The sequence below is a fragment of the Anser brachyrhynchus genome (genome assembly GCF_964034855.1).
Source record: "Anser brachyrhynchus genome assembly, chromosome: 3".
In the NCBI taxonomy this organism is placed as follows: domain Eukaryota; kingdom Metazoa; phylum Chordata; class Aves; order Anseriformes; family Anatidae; genus Anser; species Anser brachyrhynchus.
The window spans coordinates 42671048-42689507 of NC_137696.1; the positions used below are offsets into that span (position 1 = coordinate 42671048).

Below are 18460 nucleotides of genomic sequence, written 5' to 3' on the forward strand. Positions count from 1 at the left end.
CTATTAGATTCTGAACTAGTATTTTTGGGTATGATTCTGATGACATGTATCTCTTACTAGGAGTTACAGACTCAGCTGTCTCTCGATGGACCCTCTTGCAACTCCTTGTTTGACCTAGGGTGTAGAGAAAAAAGAAAAACTTTAATGCCTTTCTTGGTAGTAGTTTGGTTGGCTTTAGGTATAATAATTTTGTTTTGTTTCTTGTTTCCTTTCAGCTTGTACCTCCTTTTAAACCTCAAGTGACATCTGAGACAGACACCAGGTATTTTGATGAAGAATTTACAGCTCAGACTATTACAATAACGCCGCCTGAAAAATGTAAGTCAAAAATTATACATAAGCATAACTTAAAAATAATCGGTTTATAATAAAGCACTATGTAAGAAAGTTCTTCCGTTTGAATGGAAAAGCTATTCCCACTATTACTAGCAAAAATCTTCATATGAAAGTGTGTAAATAAATTCTCAAAAACAGTCTTCATTTGAAGAAGGAATGAAAGGAAGGAAAGAAACAAAGCTTGAAATATTAGATGTTAGACATGCTTTTGTTTTATTATTATTATTATTATTATTATTATTATTATTATTATTATTATTATTATTATTATTATTATTATTTAACAGAGTTCACAGTTCTGTAGTTCTTTTCTTAGGGAAAACACCAGCTTCAAATGTTTGCTGGGTGACAGTAAAGGTCCCAGTTCAGCAAAGTAAATTGGAACATAGACCCTCCTATAAGCATGTGGAGACTGCTATTGATTTCATAATGGGGGTTGTGTAAGTTTAGTGAGACACACATATTTTAAAGTACTTCATAGACCCCACCAACCCCCAGCCTCATCTCCCTGCCTGTCCCACACCCCACCCCCCCCCCAAAAAAAAAAAAAACACCCCCCCCCCCCCCCCCAAACTGACAGAGATGAGTGGATATCCCTTGTGTGGATATCCATTACTTGAAAATTAAATTTCTTATCAAGTCCTGTGCTTTTTCAGAGCACTTAAAGAAGTTATTAGTATAGATGTAATTGGTGCACTGAGGCTTGCACAGGCCTTTGTAGGAATGAATTTCACTTCACCACAGTTTGTATTTCTTCATTTTCCACTGCACACGCAGGAATCGAACAAGCTAGGGCTTAACAGAGTCACTACCAAGCCAGTGCTAAAGCATAGTTAAAATCTTGCTGTTGAATTCTTGAATGAATTACTTTCTAAGTGAGATTTTTTTTTTTTAAATTGGGGGGATGAGAAAGGAGGATCATAAAGATAGACAGTAAATGCTATGATTAAGGTTGATAATCCTGTCATAGAAATAGCTCATCTTATTTATTAGAGACTATTGGTTCGATCCTATAAAGTCATTATCTCTTAAAACTTCACATATGCAATGAGAATGGATATTTCTCCATTGAATGTTGAAGCAATACAAAATATACAGATGCTGCCATGACTTTGGCTTTAAATTATTGAATTCAGAGTAGTCAGTTAATAAGAACTTAGGAAATTACCTCCTCCCTGAAATACCTATCTTGGCCTCTAGTAACGGCGTAGCTGGTGCAGCATGAAACAGCACAGGCTACAACCCACCCTGGTCATAACAATAATAAAATAGGGGTGATTGCCAGCAGAAAGTTGATTGCCAACAAAAGTTGAAAGCATATTTTGTATCTACAGTAACCAAACTGCATATATCATAATAAGTCATACAATTCTGAGATGATGCATATAAATCTGTTGTCCGAATAACAATTTCAATAGGTGTCTTTAAGGACACTGTTTAAAAACCCATGCGAGAATGTAGATCCAAATGCTCGGAGTTAGGCAACATCTGGTGTCTGGTTTCCATTGGCAGTACAGGAATTATGTAAATAAAAATATTTATGAATTTGGCTTAGTCCGTGTTTCCTCTGATCCCAGTAAATACTGTAAAAATAAATAGTTTACTAAATAATTGTATGTAAAAATTGAACTAAAAAGAACTTGTACGAATTGTTCATTTTGTTGGTGTTCTTCCTTTTAACTCCCTTCAAAATGGAGAAGTATTTAAATATGTCTACAAGATTATAATTTTCTGAACTCAGTTTAAGAAGCAATGAAAACTGCTTCTCTGCTTCAATCAGCAAGGACTTCTTTTCTTTTTCTTCTGTGCTACCAGAAAATAGATGTGCTGGTGTGTTTTGATTAGCCTAGAAAGGGTAGTAGTGATTGAAGTCCTTGCATGATAGTCATAATAAAATAATAAATAAACAAACAAACAAAATCCCCACATCGCTGTAGCGATGACTTACTGAAAGGATATCTTTTCCATGAGCATCAGTCTACTGTATGAGCATAAGCTTATGTAAATGAAGATGTACTAGAGCCCTTAACTTCAGCATTGAACTCTGAAAGATGGGCTGCATGTCAGGTGAATAATAAAATTTTATTGTAAATATAATGACGTTTTGAACTTCTGCCTTCATACAGATGACGAGGATGGTATGGACTGCATGGACAATGAGAGGCGGCCGCATTTCCCCCAGTTTTCCTACTCCGCAAGTGGACGAGAATAACTTTTTTGTTCTGCTGCTTCACTGTCATCTTAGGTTTATCACTGAAAATGATTCCTGAACATCACCACCAGTACTAGATACTATTTAAGATAGCAGGGGCACTTTCAGAGACCATTCCAAATTGAACAAATTTATTTCCCAAATCTACCTAAAATCCATTTTGGTTTTGCATGAAATATGGCATCTCTCTATGCTCTCCTGCTGTTGCTGCTGCCCACCGTCTCAGTATAATAGCAATGTCAAGAAGTTACTAACAGTTTCTTTGAAGGTAGATGACTTTACTTCAGCGTTGTACACTTTGTGCACAAAGTCATCTATTTTTCCTCACAGTGGAGGCTAAACAGGAAAATGTGTTGGTCCAGTTTATCTTCTTCTAGAAGATTAATCAAAATTGTAATTAGTCTAAAAAGACTAGTCTATAATATTTTCTTGCATCTGTTTGTGCTGGTTAGAACAAGGAAACGTAGGGGTGGTGATGTACATATGCAAGGTTTTTGTTAGGCATATCATTACTTGAAGCAGGTCTCTGTCATTAACATCTGGCTGGAATTTGCTTGGGAAACGTTTGAGAGAAGGACTTAAACTGTTGATATATATAAATATATATATATATTATTTTTTAATTACTGTTGGATACTACAGAAGAAGCAGAAGGGCTGGGCTCACCCAGCCTGCCACTTAGAACTTCCAGGTTCATGTGCAATCATGGAGAATCGAACATTATACATGCAAGAAATGAAGGCATAAAAGCAGCAGTTGAAGTTGTTTAGGGGTCTTATAATTTGCACCAGATAACATCTTTCTCATGCTTTTCTTTTTCTTTCATGATATACATCACCTCTGATGGCTGAAGAATGTAGACAGGCATAATGGTATTGCTTTTCACCAAAATGTGTGCACCAAGGTAAACAGTTGTTTGCCTTACTTATTTTTGAGTTTGTGAATTAGCTTTTTCTCCAGGTGTTTAACTCTGAATATTCTTTTTTTTTTTCTTTCCTTTCCTTTTTTTTTTTTTTTGGTTATACTGCGGTAGTATTTATTTTTAGAGATAAGGTTTGTATGTGTCATGTTTGCAAATGCTGCTACATCTTAGATAGAACAGGCTTATAGCAGTTAATTTTGTAATATATGGAAGGACTGTACAAGCTGAAGGGAATAATGCACTTTTATCCCATGTGGAAATTTTAACAAGGCTCTGAAATTGTACATACTGCTTAGAATCAGATTTTTGTGAATGAAATACTGTCTTTTAATTCTTTGGCTGTGGAGGTGAGGAGTTCCAACTTCATGTGCCAAAGGGTTAAAAACAAATAAAAAAGCTACATCTTGTGCTCTATTCAGGATAAAGATACTGTAAAAGCCTGATGGCACAATCGAAAATTTCTATCCTATATGAAGGAAACACATTTGAACAATGAGACCACAGTGATTACAAGAAAAGCACTTTATTCTAATAATTAAAATAGTAAATTTCTGGGATCAGCCATTCTCAAGGAAAGTTTGTCCTCAACCAAAAGTTACGAAACCCAGCATGTTACATGTGACCGTGGTACCCGATTGACCGAATTTAAAGCATCGTGAGAAACACTCCACTGACAGGAAAACGTCTTTCCAGTTCCGAAGATCTGTATCTAACAGAACATGTGCACAAGCTTTAGCTTTGATCTTCAGCAATGATAATCTTAATAATAAACCCTTTGGTGCTAGGAGCTGGGATGTTTTGCAGTGCAGTAATGATGTGCACGTGCCCTTGCTAACGGCATCTGAAAACCCTGACTCCATGGGATTATCATTTGAAGTATCTCTGTGTCCGTATCTTGTTAGCTCCCACGAAGACTGTGATATCACAGAGTATTACTGATTGCGTTGTGTGAGTGAGGAGGTGAGTCTGAAAGGAGACGTTCATACGCAGATGCCTTAGCCTCTTGATGTGGAAAGTTGAGTATCCTGGCGTGAAGCCCACTGCTGGCAGTGCATATGCTGGGACAGTCAAGGGGCAAATGGGCATTTTAGCAAGGCAGCTAAAGACGCAGACTAATTTAGACAATTTTTCATGTTTCATGTTTTATCTTTAGTAACGGATGGATAATCAGTCAGAAATATATCATGATGTATATGCTAACTACATAGGATCTCATTCTGTCTCCTTGTAACACTAAACGTGTAGAAATTATCCCTCTGTAGAGAGAGCGAGCACAGTAAATGCATTGCAGGTCTGTAGAAGTGTCTGTACTGACACAGCGAGTGAGTGACTGAAATAACCAATTACTTAGGAGATGGGCATTAATTAGTTTTCTGCAAAGGCCTCGTGCTTACAGACTAAAACTATGGTGATTCAAAATCTGTGTTATATGCCTGTGGTGTGTTTTTTTTTTTTTTTTTTCCCCAGCTTTTAACAGCAATAAATTTTTTGACACAGGGCACCTATAGCTAATGACCAACTGGAGTTGTGCCTCTGGCCAACCCTTCCTCTTGTTGAGAAGAAAGAAACCCTGTGGCTAGGTTCATCACCGTGTAGCTAGTTAGAGCGCAGTTCGCAGTAAATATCTGTGGGCAAATTATCTGAAAACTTTTTAAGGCTTCAATCAGTGTGTATTGTGTTATCTGCCTTCCAAAATATCATAGATCAAGTTTGTGCTATGGAGAGAGTCAGCAGTCATTTAATGCTACCCAGGGCTGGGGAATTCCCTCTCAGCAGTGTTAGAGATGGAGGAAAGAGAAATTAACAAGCTGTGCTGGGAGAAACTCTCAAAGCTCTTCTTTGCCTGTTTGCAGCTGTAGTCGGGTTTGGACAGTGCGTGGTGGTGGCTGGTTACCTTGATGAGCCTTTCGAGCACAGTACATTTCAGACTTTGACTCCAGCTTGTACTGACTTCCACGGCAGACAGTATGCCCTCTTGTACTGCAGCCATCTCGGAGGAAGTAGGTCATTTCTGTTTGGGTTTTGGCAGTTTTGCACACGGCTTTGCTTTCCACACTAATCCATCTTCCAGTACATTCCTGTTGCTTACAGAACATTTATTCCAGTATTGTTTTACGTTTTTTCCATCTTTACTTGCGGCTTCTTAAAGCTGACTGTTCTTGCAGGGGCCATGTGCTTCTCCTAGAGTACAAAAGTAAGGTCTTTCCTTACTAACTGCAGGGTCTATATATTACACCTCAATGTACACACTTTGCTGCTACTGTTTGTACTGTCTACAGTAGAATTTCCTTATCTTGCTCCTGGTAGTGCATTACAGGCAAGCATGAAATGTAAAGTATTTATTTAAATAAAAACCTCTAAATTGGTAATTGAATTACCTCCCTGTAGCTTTAGAGTTTGTGACATTTCTTGACCTTGCTAGTTCTTTCATTAGATCCATGCAAGATCTAGTCATATGGTTAAGGATATTAAGCAGACACGACTATGAACCCAAGAAACCGTATTACTGTTGGTCATACTTAAACTGTTTATTTCCTTAAGTATATGACCCACAAGGATGTGAAATAACTACAAGAAACTGTTTTTGTACACTGTACATCCTTAGTATTTTTACACGTATATGATAGGGATGCACATTATTTTCCTTCGTACAGACAGCTTAAATAAAACACTATGTCAATCTGCTACTTCTGTGTTTTTAATGCTAATTTGTTCTGGAGGTTTGTAAATATATTATATATATGTTCAAGCTTGCCACAAAGGACGTATTTTTTTATATCTGCACATTATTATTAAATATCTTAGAGGATAAAGTTCCTAATCTGTTCTGTGTCAGAGAAAGAAAATCTGAAACAAGAAGGCTATATTGCAGATTACAAAAGATTTCTCAAGTTTTGGTTTAAATATTTACTTCATATTTTAAAGTAATTTTATATAGGTTAGATGTTTCAATCCTGAAATGCACAAAGAATTTACTTAATTTCTTCTTACAAGAAAATGTACATCGTTATTTTTTTATCACTGTATATATAATGATCTGTGCATGTTTAGTTCAAAGTTTTATTTGCTGTGAAGTCCTAGTGATAACTGTAACTTGATGTGACGTATTTCAGATACTGGGTGATCAGTTTCAGCTTGTAAGTTAAGTTACAGTATTGTCAAAAAAAAAAAAAGAGGTTTTTATGGCTAAGCAAGATGTATTTGTGCTGTGGCCCAAGGCTATTTCCATATAGGCGGTCTGTGTTAACTCTACAAGGTGTATGTAACTTCTAAAAGTAAATTTGGGTTGTACTTTTCAAGTACTGATTACACAGGGCTACATTCCTATCAGAACACCCAACATCTAAGTGAGCTGTCATCAAATGAAATCCGTAGCCTCAAGTCATAGCTCGGCAGCGTGGTGGAGGAAGCAAGGGGAAGGTGTGATTTGCAGGGCACCTTGGGGTGGGACTCATTGACGCCCACCAGCTGGCCCAAGCCTAATTGCAGCAGCCGGCCGGGAGGGCTGAGTGTCCCTGGAGCAGTCGGTCATCCGGGTTTTAGCTCAGTTCTCAGACATGAACCCTTCCCTGGAATGTAAGTGTGTGAGCTGGGTCTTTCTTGTTTTCCCCTTGAAGTAGGCCAGAAGGAGCAGAAGAAAGGGACAGGCAGACAGACATTAGTTGCAATAGTATTTGCAGATCAGCGACAGGACTCAGCTGTGGCCATGGAAGGAGCCTCTGCTCATTGTGCATGGAGGTACAGGGGTGATGCCTCGGGGGGGGCGATGCTGTAGCTGTGGGCGTGGAAGCTCCTGGATGCGATTGCCTGATCTGAACTTAGTAAACTTTGTAAAAGTAAGCATTTTGTGGCTAAGGAGAGGGCGGGGTGGGGGGAACAGGAGCAGGGCAGACCTGGTGCTCTGTGTGCATAGTGAGTAAGCAATTGCTACGAGGTAGAGTTGCTGCTGCAGCGGAATTGATCCTTGTAGACACAGCGGTGGCTGGCAGTTGTCCTCTGCACACAGCCACCCTGAGCCACCTGGTAGGTGAGGTAGGTCCAGAAAGGTTGAGGGTCCAGCTGTGCCCCAGGCCGTGGCACAGCAGCTCCAGGATCTCATTGAAGCCTAAGTGCTGGGACTGGGTGCCTGAGGTCCTTTGCGCATGTGGCTGATAGGCACTGCTCCTATTTAAACACAGATTTACGGTGTGGGGAAAAGAAATAAGTTTGCAGATTTATAAACATATATTCTTACCTATGTAACCATCTATAAAGTAGTGAGAAATAAAATAAAACTGTCCACCTGACTAGCGTGGAGAACCCATAGTTGTGCTAGAAAGGAATTTTCATCAGCAGCCTTTCCCTTCCCAAAAGACCCGAGGCGATTTAAGCATGTTTATTGTCATAGCGGTGAAGCAGTTTAGGGAGGAGTTCAGATGTGTTTGGCAGTTTCATATGGCAGGAAATTGAAATGGGAAGAAAAAACACTTTGATGTTAAGGCTGTACCACTAGTAATTCTTAAAATACAAGGAATGAAAGATTGTGTCCCACAGCAAATGGTAACTTATTGCATGTGTTGTTACTCCTACTTCTGTTACATTTTATGTGTTCATGCTGGCTGAAGTAGCCTTATTGACTGGGAACTGTTCTTTGCACTTTTTTTTTTTTCCCTCTTCACCAGTGCAATTCAGCAACTACACTGAATGTAGAAACCTTTTCTTACATTGTTTATTACGCACTAGTTCAGCAAAAGATTCAGATGAATTCTTTCTGAAACAGCCTGGTATTTGGAAAGTAACCTTTACAAATATGAAGTTAACCGGAAAGAAGTCCTCCAAATGTAGCCTCCAAATGTTTTGAGTTCAATAATTCGAAGCAGAGTTCAGCTGATGCCCATCCCCAAGATAGCAAAGTATCTTCCAGGGGGAAAGTCTAGAATCACTTCAGTGTTGAGAGCCAGGCACCTCACATACGTATTAGCCTTTGCTAACAAAGGGTCCCTTTGTCTCAAAGGCATTAGCCAGTAACTGTTTTGATGGGAAACCTGCCCTGTGGAAATTACTCCACGTTACAGGGAATATTCCTCAATCATTCTTATGCCCTTCTGATGGATTAATGGTTGTTAGGACTCTGACTTTTGTATAAAGGTGGCAAGTAGCTTGTACGACTGAAGTTCCCAGGTAGGTTCCGGTCATGAGTTACAACCTCAAGCACACTGTGATTTTTGTTAGACTTTTGAACACTCTCCTCCTCCCCAAACACACATTTTCCCTTGAATGCAAAAGGACACAACCAGGAAAAATAATGAATCAAATTAAGTTTATTGGTATTGCCATCTGTAAATAAGACATCTATGTTAAATTACAAAAATAGATAAAAACATTTTATAAAAAATTGTACAAATTATGAATTAAGTTGACGCTTCATAACAGCTGTTAAAACTGGATTGCAAGCTTAGCCTTTTCTTAGAAAAGTCTCAGCTGTCTTCCTAGAAAGTTTGGTAGGTGAGTAATTGTTTCAAAATATTTATGATTCTGTAGTTGAAAACAAATATAAACCAGTTGAAATTAGCCAGCGTGTCTGTTTTCTGCGAACGTTTTTCTGTGTGAGCTTCAAACAAGCCCAAGTTTCAGACGGGTGCAGAGGAGAACTGAAAGACAGAAGAGATGGGAGTGTAAGTAAGTAGTCTGTATGGAGCTGCTTGTATCTCTCATTTGTGGCACTTCAGCCCGTGGGTGAGTTCTTAGAAAAGAAATACGTAAATGGTTAAGAATGTGGCAATGCTATGTAAACAAGTGCTGTTTCCAAGCCTGTGCTTCCTGTGGTCCTCGCCTCTTTCTAAGATCAGAAATCTTACAGGTAGCAAGAACAAGAGCTATCTGATTTCTGAAAAACAAGATCTCCATGAGCTTTAGCCATCGCTCATGTTTAGCAGTAAATAACCAAGCTCTTGTTTTGGGGCACGTCTAAGATCCTGCCCCTTCTCCCTTCCAGGAAGGCGGAGACAGGTTTGTGCCAGAGACTGTTTACCGTGAATTGTACAGACTGTATATGGGGTGGGCAGCTGTAGCAAAACAGGAAGCCGCCTGTGTGCTGTTAGGAAACCTCTGGTGGGAAGGCTAATTTGCAGTTTTTAAGCTCTCGCATAGCTATTGTTTGTGCCTCCTCAGTAGCACTTCACGACTTAATTAAGGGCGAGACATCAAACTCTAGTGGAGCTGGGGTAGTTACCTAGAATTAAGCAACTGGAGTTCTGAAATTTGAATTTAAGAAATGTAAATGACCTCAAATAAAAATAAACTTTAAATTTGGGCTGATTTTGCATTAGAGGACTTACAGAGTTTCGCTTTTTTTTTTGCTTGCTTTTTTTTTTTTTTGAGTTGGTAAGGTAACGAGGGCTGAGTTAAAAAAGGATTTATAATGTTGCAGTTCATTAAAGACTTAATTAAAAACAATAACATGGTACTTTTTTGTCCCCCAAATACATGCACCACATCAGTGCTATGGTTGTATCCACAACCAGTGCTCTCAAAAATGAATTACATCCCTGGAATGAGTTAGGGGTCAGACTCAGCATCAGGGGCTAGTTGGTGACAGCCAGAGGAAGCCTAGTGGTGCTCTCAGAGGGGCCAGCCCTAGCTCCTGCTGCTCCCCCTACCAGACACCTCCCGGCCAGTACCAGCCTCCTGCACCCAGCCGCAGCATCACAAAACCCAAAGCACACCTACCATGGTTTAACACTCATCATCACTTGACTAAACTCCACCTAAGCAGTAGTGACAACCTTACCTTCTCCTGCTCCAAAAAACCCACCTCTGCCTGTTACAAAAAAAAGTCCAACAGATGCACATTTTTGTGCATTGAGACCACAATGAAAAAAAAAAAAAAAGCCCATGTAAGGATCAGCCTTAATCAATTCTGACATCAGAGGTGGAAAGGCTACTCATTTTCTGAACATACAGAAGGCTAGCTTTAACATCTAAGTTAAAAAAAAAAAAAAAAGGCACTTGGGAGCCCATCAAACACTGCATTTGTTGCTGGGGCCCCACTGAAAATTCATGCAGACCTAAGAGAACAAAGACAATCTCAGCCCAGGACCAGCTGTAATTCTGACAGTACCTCCCACTAAGCAATGAGAGGGGTGAGGAAGGGAAGATACTCAAGGGTAAGTATATTTTATGTTCTGTTTGGGAAAGGAGCGGTTTGTTCACAGAGAGAGAGGCTCACTGAAATACAGGACGTCTGAAATGAGGGAGGAGGCAGTTTTAGTGGCACAACAATCTGGAGAGTACGGGGAAGGGCGGACTTGCACAGGAAGATGTCCAGGGGAGAGGACAGACCAGCGTCGTGGGACGGCAGACGTGGCTGGGGGTAATCCCCGAGGTCCCAATCCTGTCAGCTGGTCTGCACGCTGGCGGGCTCAGCTGGCCAGAGTCTGCAAGGGGATTAAAACTGGGAGAAACAGCTATTTCTGTAAAACTGAGGGACACCAAGGCAGATCCTGCAAGTGAAGCACATTCCAGCCTTCAGAAACATAAACACACTGGGTGGACAGTGCTGAGGTTTCTAGTCATCTCAGTTTAGATTTTTTTTTTCCCCTCTATTACACACATTTGTATTTAGTAGCTATATAGGATGGGAGTTACGTATCTCTTGCTCTCCTGATTTGCAGTAACTTGCAGTAACTTACTGTCAGACTTCCAAAGGTAGAAACACAAAACCTGAATCCTTCAAAAGCTTTCAAAATCAGAGGTATAAATCCTGTAATTAAACTTTTGACTACCTTTTGGTGGATCTGTCTGTGTTAAGCTGTATACCTTTATTAAATATTAATGTGAAGGCTTCATCTACAGCACATGCTGTAAGGTCAGGCCAAATTATCATACTGATCCTTTTTAACTCTCTGAAAATTAAGATTTCGGTGTGAGCATCTTCATCATGTACCCATTACTGCCTTCAGTGGGAAGGACAGAATTTCACTCCTCTACTTCTCAGGGGCTACGCCTGGAGCCTGCTTTACATTTTAGAATGGAAGATACACAAGAGAAGTTTGACAAGGAAGTGAACTGGAAAACCAATGACAGTGACATCAATCTGTGCTAGTGGTATGGGTAATGGGAGCTTTCTGCTAGCCTCTGTCCATGGGACAAATATTTTCCAAGTAAATACTTAGCCTAGCCCAAAGGTTGTAGGCAGGTGATTGTTCCGAGCTTCCTCCAGTAACATGAGATTTAATGCCATTATTTCAAAAGCCTGCGATTCATTGCCAAGGACGAGAAAGGTGTTTTTGAATCCTATGGTACTTGCCTTGGTTACTCCTTCAACAAGGATGCAAAAACCTTTTTAACTCATGTTGCCTGTAAGGAATTCAGCATGTAGCAGGATCAAGTATTTCTTTTATAATGTCTTTTTTTTTCTTCATTCATTATGAAATCAAGAATGTTCCTTACAGTATCACATGAGTTTTCCATGAAAAACAGATTCTCAACACACCAAAATGTAGCAGGATTTAAAGACCTCTTTCTCTCTTTCCATTTTTTCCCCCATATATAGCAAATATGAGCACTGGAAATCCTACAAAGGCTAAAGGTTTGGCAGTAGTTTTTTTGTTTGTTTGTTTTTATTTTCCCTGTAAATCAGCTAGATTAAAATAATGAAACAATTTTAAAATCTGGGACTTCAATTGCATTTTTTTTTAAAAAGGTAATGCTTACGACACCGTAAGAACAGCTATAAACTGTAGCAGTGCTATCATTCCAACAGCACCACTCCAAATGCAATTATTTATATAATGTTTCTTACAACATGACACTAAGCTTTTATGATTCATTATAGAACAAGCTGAAGCCTTTCTAAAGAAATAGCATTTTGCTTTCTGAGAAGGAAAATACTACTGCAAGTGACAAAGTTAACCAACTCCAAATCAAAAGAGAAACCCACAGTGATTATCTAGCTCCAAAGGTATCTAAGGTAAAACTTGAATTGTAAAAGTTCCCACCTTGCCAAGAGTTGTATGTCCTCTTTTCTCTCCATTTTAAATTATAAGATTTATTTTTTTTTTAAATCCTGTCAGGTAAACCTGTTTCTTTTCTGGAGAGCTTGCCCTAAATTTTTAACAGTATAAAAAGAAAAAAACAACACCACACAGCCCCCCCCCCCCCAACAATTTCTAGCCCCAAAACATTTCAAACACTTTCTTCTCCCTTTGTCTTGAAGTGTTTGCCAGATTCAACCCACATCTGCAAATAGTTTTAGTCCTCCTTTCCTCTCCCTCCCTTTCCTCTATATATAGTGTATAGAAAAAATACCTACTTATGCTCATTTCTCTTTATCCATCCAGGTTTTTACTTGATTCCATCTGTGTCCTGTTTGAGATCTGCATCCCATTTCTTTTCCTGAAATATGCAATTGCAGAGTTACTAGTGGCTTATGTTCCAAGATACAATACCAAATTTCAGTTAGTGTATTTTACATCATTTTAAAAGCATTAGGTATGAGTGGTTTCTCCCCCTCCCCCCAAAACCCAAAACTAACTGCAAAAGATAGCTGTTGAATAACACAGTAAAACATGGCGTAAGTCACTTTCACCTCTGATCAGTACTGATTACACAACTGATATTTTTAACTTATATTTCTATAATAGCTATGTACATCTTTTTATAGTTAAAATCTCCAATTTACAGTGAAATGTCCTTTAGTTTTCTTCAAACAATTGTCTGATATTCCAGACAGCTTTTTTGGGCTGAATTCCAGTTCCCAGAGAATCACTGTTGCTTTCAATAGCAGCAAACAGATTTTTAGGACTCATTTTGTAATAATTTTTAAAAAATACATTATCCTCTTCTGAATATTCATATGTTAAAAAGCATCCTCTGGAACACAATTAACTTATAACGGAGAAAAAAAAGGAAGTTTTTGCTAGTCAAGTCTTGAGAGTATATCTGAATGATTTTTTTCCTCATTTGTACGATTTAGTACTTTCGCCCAACCTCATAAAAACATGCTCATTTCCAGATAAAACACATTATCAATGACAGAATCTCTGTGGACTACGTATGAAGTCTCTTCACATTACCTACAGTGCTTCCCTTAGAGTAGCAACTTTCATTTTCTTTTCTAAATGGCAAATGTTCTTCAACCATCTTAAAGAGAGAACACTATGGTTGCCCTAAAATTTGTCAGTAATTACTACATGCTGATAACCTTACACTATCTTGGGTTACCAGGTTTGTCTACCGACAGCAAATCCTGTAAAACCAAACACACTGACATGATTAAACGCGTAACAAAATATGGATTTTATTTGCCTAGGTTAAACATTTATTAAATCTTACAGCTAAAAAGCCTATGGAAAATAGGGTGATGTAAATATTTGAAAATTGTAAGACACCTATTTTCTGTTTACTGCTAAGTGTGCTACCGGACAACATTTTCTCCACTGTACTTGTTACCTTTTTAACAGAACTCCAGTTATTAGTTAGAAAACATCATGATATGGTTGAATTAGGTGATTCAGTCACAAAACAAGGGTTTGATTATTTAGTAGTTTTACTGAAAACCTCATTCTGTACTTATTATTTCTCTTTCTTCCTCTTTTTTCTGAAACAAATGGATGAAAGGGAAAGAATGAAGCAAACCATGCAGTCCTCTCCCTTATTTCTAAAGCAACGACTGAAGAACAGTGGCCAAAAACCCAAGCAACAACAGCCCCTGAGAACCTGCAGCATCCTAGAGACCACTGGAAGCAACAGCTGGTCCTGCCAAAGGTGCACTGCAGTGAGTAGTGCTCAGGTGGATTGATTTCACATTTGGGTGAGTGGTCACGAAGCAGCAGGAAAGACAAGTAACATTCAAAAATAAGGGGAAAAAATCACAAAGTGGTAGGGGGACTTAAGTCTGACAAATGTCAGCAAAACGCTCCAAGAAAATATCAGCATCAAGCTACTATTTAAATGTTAATGCTGTGGAAGAACAGATTTCCCTTTTCTCTGGAAAAGGAACACGAAATCTTCCAATAAGAAAGCTAGGAACTGTAACCAAGAATAACTACTGCTGTTCTATTGTCTCTTCATTTAGTTTAAGTGGGACTCTGATCCAGCAACCAGTCTATCTCCAGTTGCAAGGAATTGTTTTTTTTTTTTTTTTTTTTTCATAAGGCAATGCCTTATTTAGAACAACAGCAATAAAACCCCAGAGCTGAAAAGAGACTGCTGGTGGATTTCTCTGCTAAAGCTGCAGAATATTCCCTTCAGACTTTCTTTTCTTTTGGCCCAGTACCTGGATTCGCAGAAACTGCACCTCTTCTGTTAGCAGCTGCTTCTCTTTGAAGAGCTGATTCTGTTTGTTGAGTAGCTCCACTAACTGCTGGGCAGTGGCCTGGCAGTGCTTGTCAAGCTCGTGCAACCTGTAAAAAATAGATAAAAAGACTACAGTGTGTCTCAAGTTGGAGTCCTCTGCAGAAGCTTTGATCTTTGTACTGGCAGGTGCGAGCTCCCAGATGACACAGCTTGGCCTAGTGTTGGGCTGAGACTGAAGTATTATTACTCCTCAGATGGGCACTCAATACATTTGATCTTGACACTTTAAATCAGCACTTTTAAATGTCTGCACTTCTAACTTAGAAGCCCTGTCGTGACACGACAACAAGTCAGTTTTGCCATTCAGTGACATCAGTAAAGACCACAGGACTGCATCCTGACAACTGCAGCTGAGCAAGCCATGCCTTGCTCTTCTTTTCTACCGAAAGGGTGCTGTGAGTTCAGGGCTGTTCTTGGGACACGGCAATAAACCTGTCAGCAGACCTACGCACCCTGTAGCTCCTTCAGAAACCAGTTTCCTGATTTTAGGCACTTATTTCAATTACATTAGCCCAGGTTATAAATCCAAGTATCCCAGCCCCCTGACAAACTGGACCTGAAGTGACAGAAAGTTTAGTTTTCATTCCACTGCTCTTTACAACCTGGTCAATGCCCAAAACTCATTACAGAGCACAACATTATTTAAAATGAGCTTAGTGTTAATTAAGCATGTCAGCATTAATCTCTAACAGAGATTCTTCTGGAAGAATGTCAGAGCCCACCACTCCAAAGGCTTCTCATCAGGGGCTGCAAAACAGGGGGAACAAGCCAGTGGGTGTCAGCAGGGGTACACAAAGGCTTTGCTTACACTTGAGAAACAAGTGTAACAACATCCATGTAGAAAGGGCGACTGCACATTTACTTCTTTAATCACAAAACCTGAATGTCCCCAGTGACCATTTAGCCCTCTGAATCCTGCCATGAAAAAAATCTTAAAAGTTTGCTTGGATCTGTAACAAGGAAAGTAAACAGAAATAAGATGAAACTTGTGTTTTTATTTTAAACGCTTTTCATTCATTCTTTAAGTGGAAACATCTTTAACTACAAGTCCCTGCAGATATCTTAGAAGCTCCTGTTCTTTAAATATCTGTGCTCTAGAGAAAAGCCTGTACATCTAAACACTATGTACTTAGGGAGCATGAACCAACCTGGGTTTTGTTATGGTTAGTTCTGGATCTAAATTCTGCGCTTGCTTTGTAAACTATTTCTTGCTCACCATTTCAAAATACAGCTTCAACTGAACAAGGTGCTTAGGCTTGTATCTCTCATACAGTCTGTGTTTTTAATAGAATTAGTTATGTGCTCACAATAAGGCATGTGATTTTCTGAATCCTTCTACTTTCAACTCCATGTGGTAGTTTTGAGTTGTACAGCTGTCGTAACTCAGCTAAGCTAATCGCTCTGAATATTCACATTCTTAATCAGGATTGTTCAAATAACTGCATTAGTAAACACCCCTGAAATTCCTGATAAAAATCTAGTAAAACTTAGCTGAAACAAATTTGCCAAAATTTACGTGAAAAACAGTATTTGGTGGTCTATCAGACCTTCTTTGAAGTCAAACTGCAACAATAATGCAGCAAACACTGTGAATGGACATATTTCATCCTGTCCTGTTACTCTGCTAATGGATAGCTGCAAAAAGGGATTTGAGGAGCTGCAGGACCATCTCCTGGGGATCAGAACAAAAGTAACTGCAGCTAGCTGCAAACAGTGACAGCTGGTTGTAAACATCCAATGAAGTAAACAAAAAGATCACTTTGATAGCATAGAATATTCTACTAAATACACACTTGCTGTGTGTCTAATTTCACAGTCCCTGTATGTTCTAAACTATAACATGTCGATACATGAGCTGTTCATGCTTGATTTCTTTACAAAGGGTGACTTCAGAGGTGTCGAACTCAACAAAACAAACAAAAAACACCACCACCACCTCCACCAACAAAAAAAGAGAAACAAAATTCCCTCACAAACCAAAAAAATGCACTTGTACTTTTTTTGTTCTGTTTTTAAGGACACTAGCTCCTCCAAGAGCATCAGATTGCTCCCACTGAGCGCACAGTACTGTTTGCTGGAGGCAATGTAGCCTGGAGGCAATGCAGCAAGAGCTTCAGACTGGAGAGCTGAGTTCTGCTTACTATTTTGCCATTGATTTCCTTTACCTTGAGGATTTGTGAGCTTACTGGACTCCTTTATTTGTAATAAAGTCATCTTCCAGTCCTTTATTTATACTGTACTCACTACTTTATAACAGTACTGGTAGGGAGATGTAACTAGAACATGCTGTCTTCAGACAGACAAGGAGAAAAAACTCCAGTGCCTCCCTGCACAGGTGAAGCCTTGAGGCTATGAAATCCTCTTCACGCAAGGTTATCTCAGACAGCGTGAAAGCCCCACTCAACAACCACCAACTGTGGTCTGGATTCAAGTCCTTAAAGTCAAATTTCTGCTGACTTCTATATTTAATTAGTAATTTTTCCATTATACCAGTGCTTCAGTTTGTTTTAAGGGTCTTTGAGAGACCATCTTACACATAATTATCACTCCTAGCAGCTAAAGACATGGTTAAGTGCGTAAGCCCCTCAAGCAGCAACATGGTTGCGTTGCCCATTGCAAAGAGGGCCCATTCTGGATGCAAGAGCAGCCACCAGTGAAGAAGCCCATGAGGAAGGGCCCTTCCAGGCGTCTCTTCTGCAAGAAGAAGGCTCCAGCTGAAGAGCCACCACTTCAGTGCAAGGAACTTCCTCCAGTTCTGGCACGCGGACTGAAGTAAGTTCCAGCTCATGTAAATTCTACATCAAAACAACACTTTCTACTAGATACTCATAGGCAGCACATGCAAATTTCAAAACATCACTGGATATGAGCCTTAGTGCTTTCTACTGTAAGGCTCTATCTACAGGATCCTATCAGATCCTGTTAAAGTTTATTTACAGTACTTCATCCAAATTAAGAACTCTTTAATTACGGCAATACTACTCAACTACACTTTTCTGTTTTGTAACTTTATCACCCACCATGTTACATTAGACTGTCCCCTTGAACAAAGATGGAAAACGACACCGCCACTGAACTAGGTTTGACTAGCAGGCCACAACTTGTATCATCTGTATCCAGCTCCAGTGCTTGAGTACAGGGTTAATAATGTTCCTTTCTACAGTTCTGGGTCACAACAGATAATGAGGGAGTACATCTAGTCAGCACACATCTCAGTCTATGAATTCCCAAATTCTGTCTACCAGTCTGCTCTCCCAAAACTGCTGCCAAGCTGGCCCTTGGTCTGCACGCTGGGACTACCAGCCTGCTCCGGTGCATTTAGCTCCCGAGGACAGGCTCTGGGCCCTCTCACAGTGTCTGCTATTACGTGTGACATGTGCAGCACAGCCACACATTCCCATATGCATTGTATCTGGCCTGCCTGCTGATCTCGTAAATGATTCAAGATGAGAAATGAACAGCTCCACCCACATTCACTGTACTTCCCATATGTTACAACTGCACATCGATGCCTGCCATCATTTTTACAACTGGGTGACAGAACCTTCTGCACATTTTGCTAATACGAGTGAGTGAGGTTGCACAGTCACCATGTTCACTTTGGCAACACCACCGACCAGGCAAACGTGCGCTGCGTCCTGAGCATCTGCGTG

The 18460-nt window shown here is 39.6% G+C and overlaps 2 protein-coding genes across 7 annotated transcripts in view; one reads left to right on the forward strand and one right to left on the reverse strand.

Moving 5' to 3' along the window:
- AKT3 (AKT serine/threonine kinase 3) overlaps positions 1–6157 on the forward strand; it is a 156332-nt gene extending 150175 nt beyond the window's left edge. For all 4 annotated transcript variants that reach the window (XM_080586761.1, XM_080586762.1, XM_080586763.1 and 1 more), the window contains exons 13-14: positions 216–318; positions 2463–6157. In XM_080586761.1, coding sequence (XP_080442887.1) covers positions 216–318; positions 2463–2548 — 189 coding nt within the window. In that variant the 3' untranslated portion in view covers positions 2549–6157. The remainder of the gene's footprint in view (positions 1–215; positions 319–2462) is intronic.
- The window catches only part of SDCCAG8 (SHH signaling and ciliogenesis regulator SDCCAG8), a 121129-nt gene continuing 106194 nt past the window's right edge, over positions 3526–18460 (reverse strand). For all 3 annotated transcript variants that reach the window (XR_013949141.1, XM_080586760.1, XM_080586759.1), the window contains 3 exons: positions 14728–14854; positions 12763–12845; positions 3526–9100 (listed from right to left, as the gene is read on the reverse strand). Coding sequence is in view for 2 of the 3 variants with exons in the window: in XM_080586760.1 (XP_080442886.1) it covers positions 12795–12845; positions 14728–14854 (178 nt within the window). In the remaining variant the exon portion in view is untranslated. The remainder of the gene's footprint in view (positions 9101–12762; positions 12846–14727; positions 14855–18460) is intronic.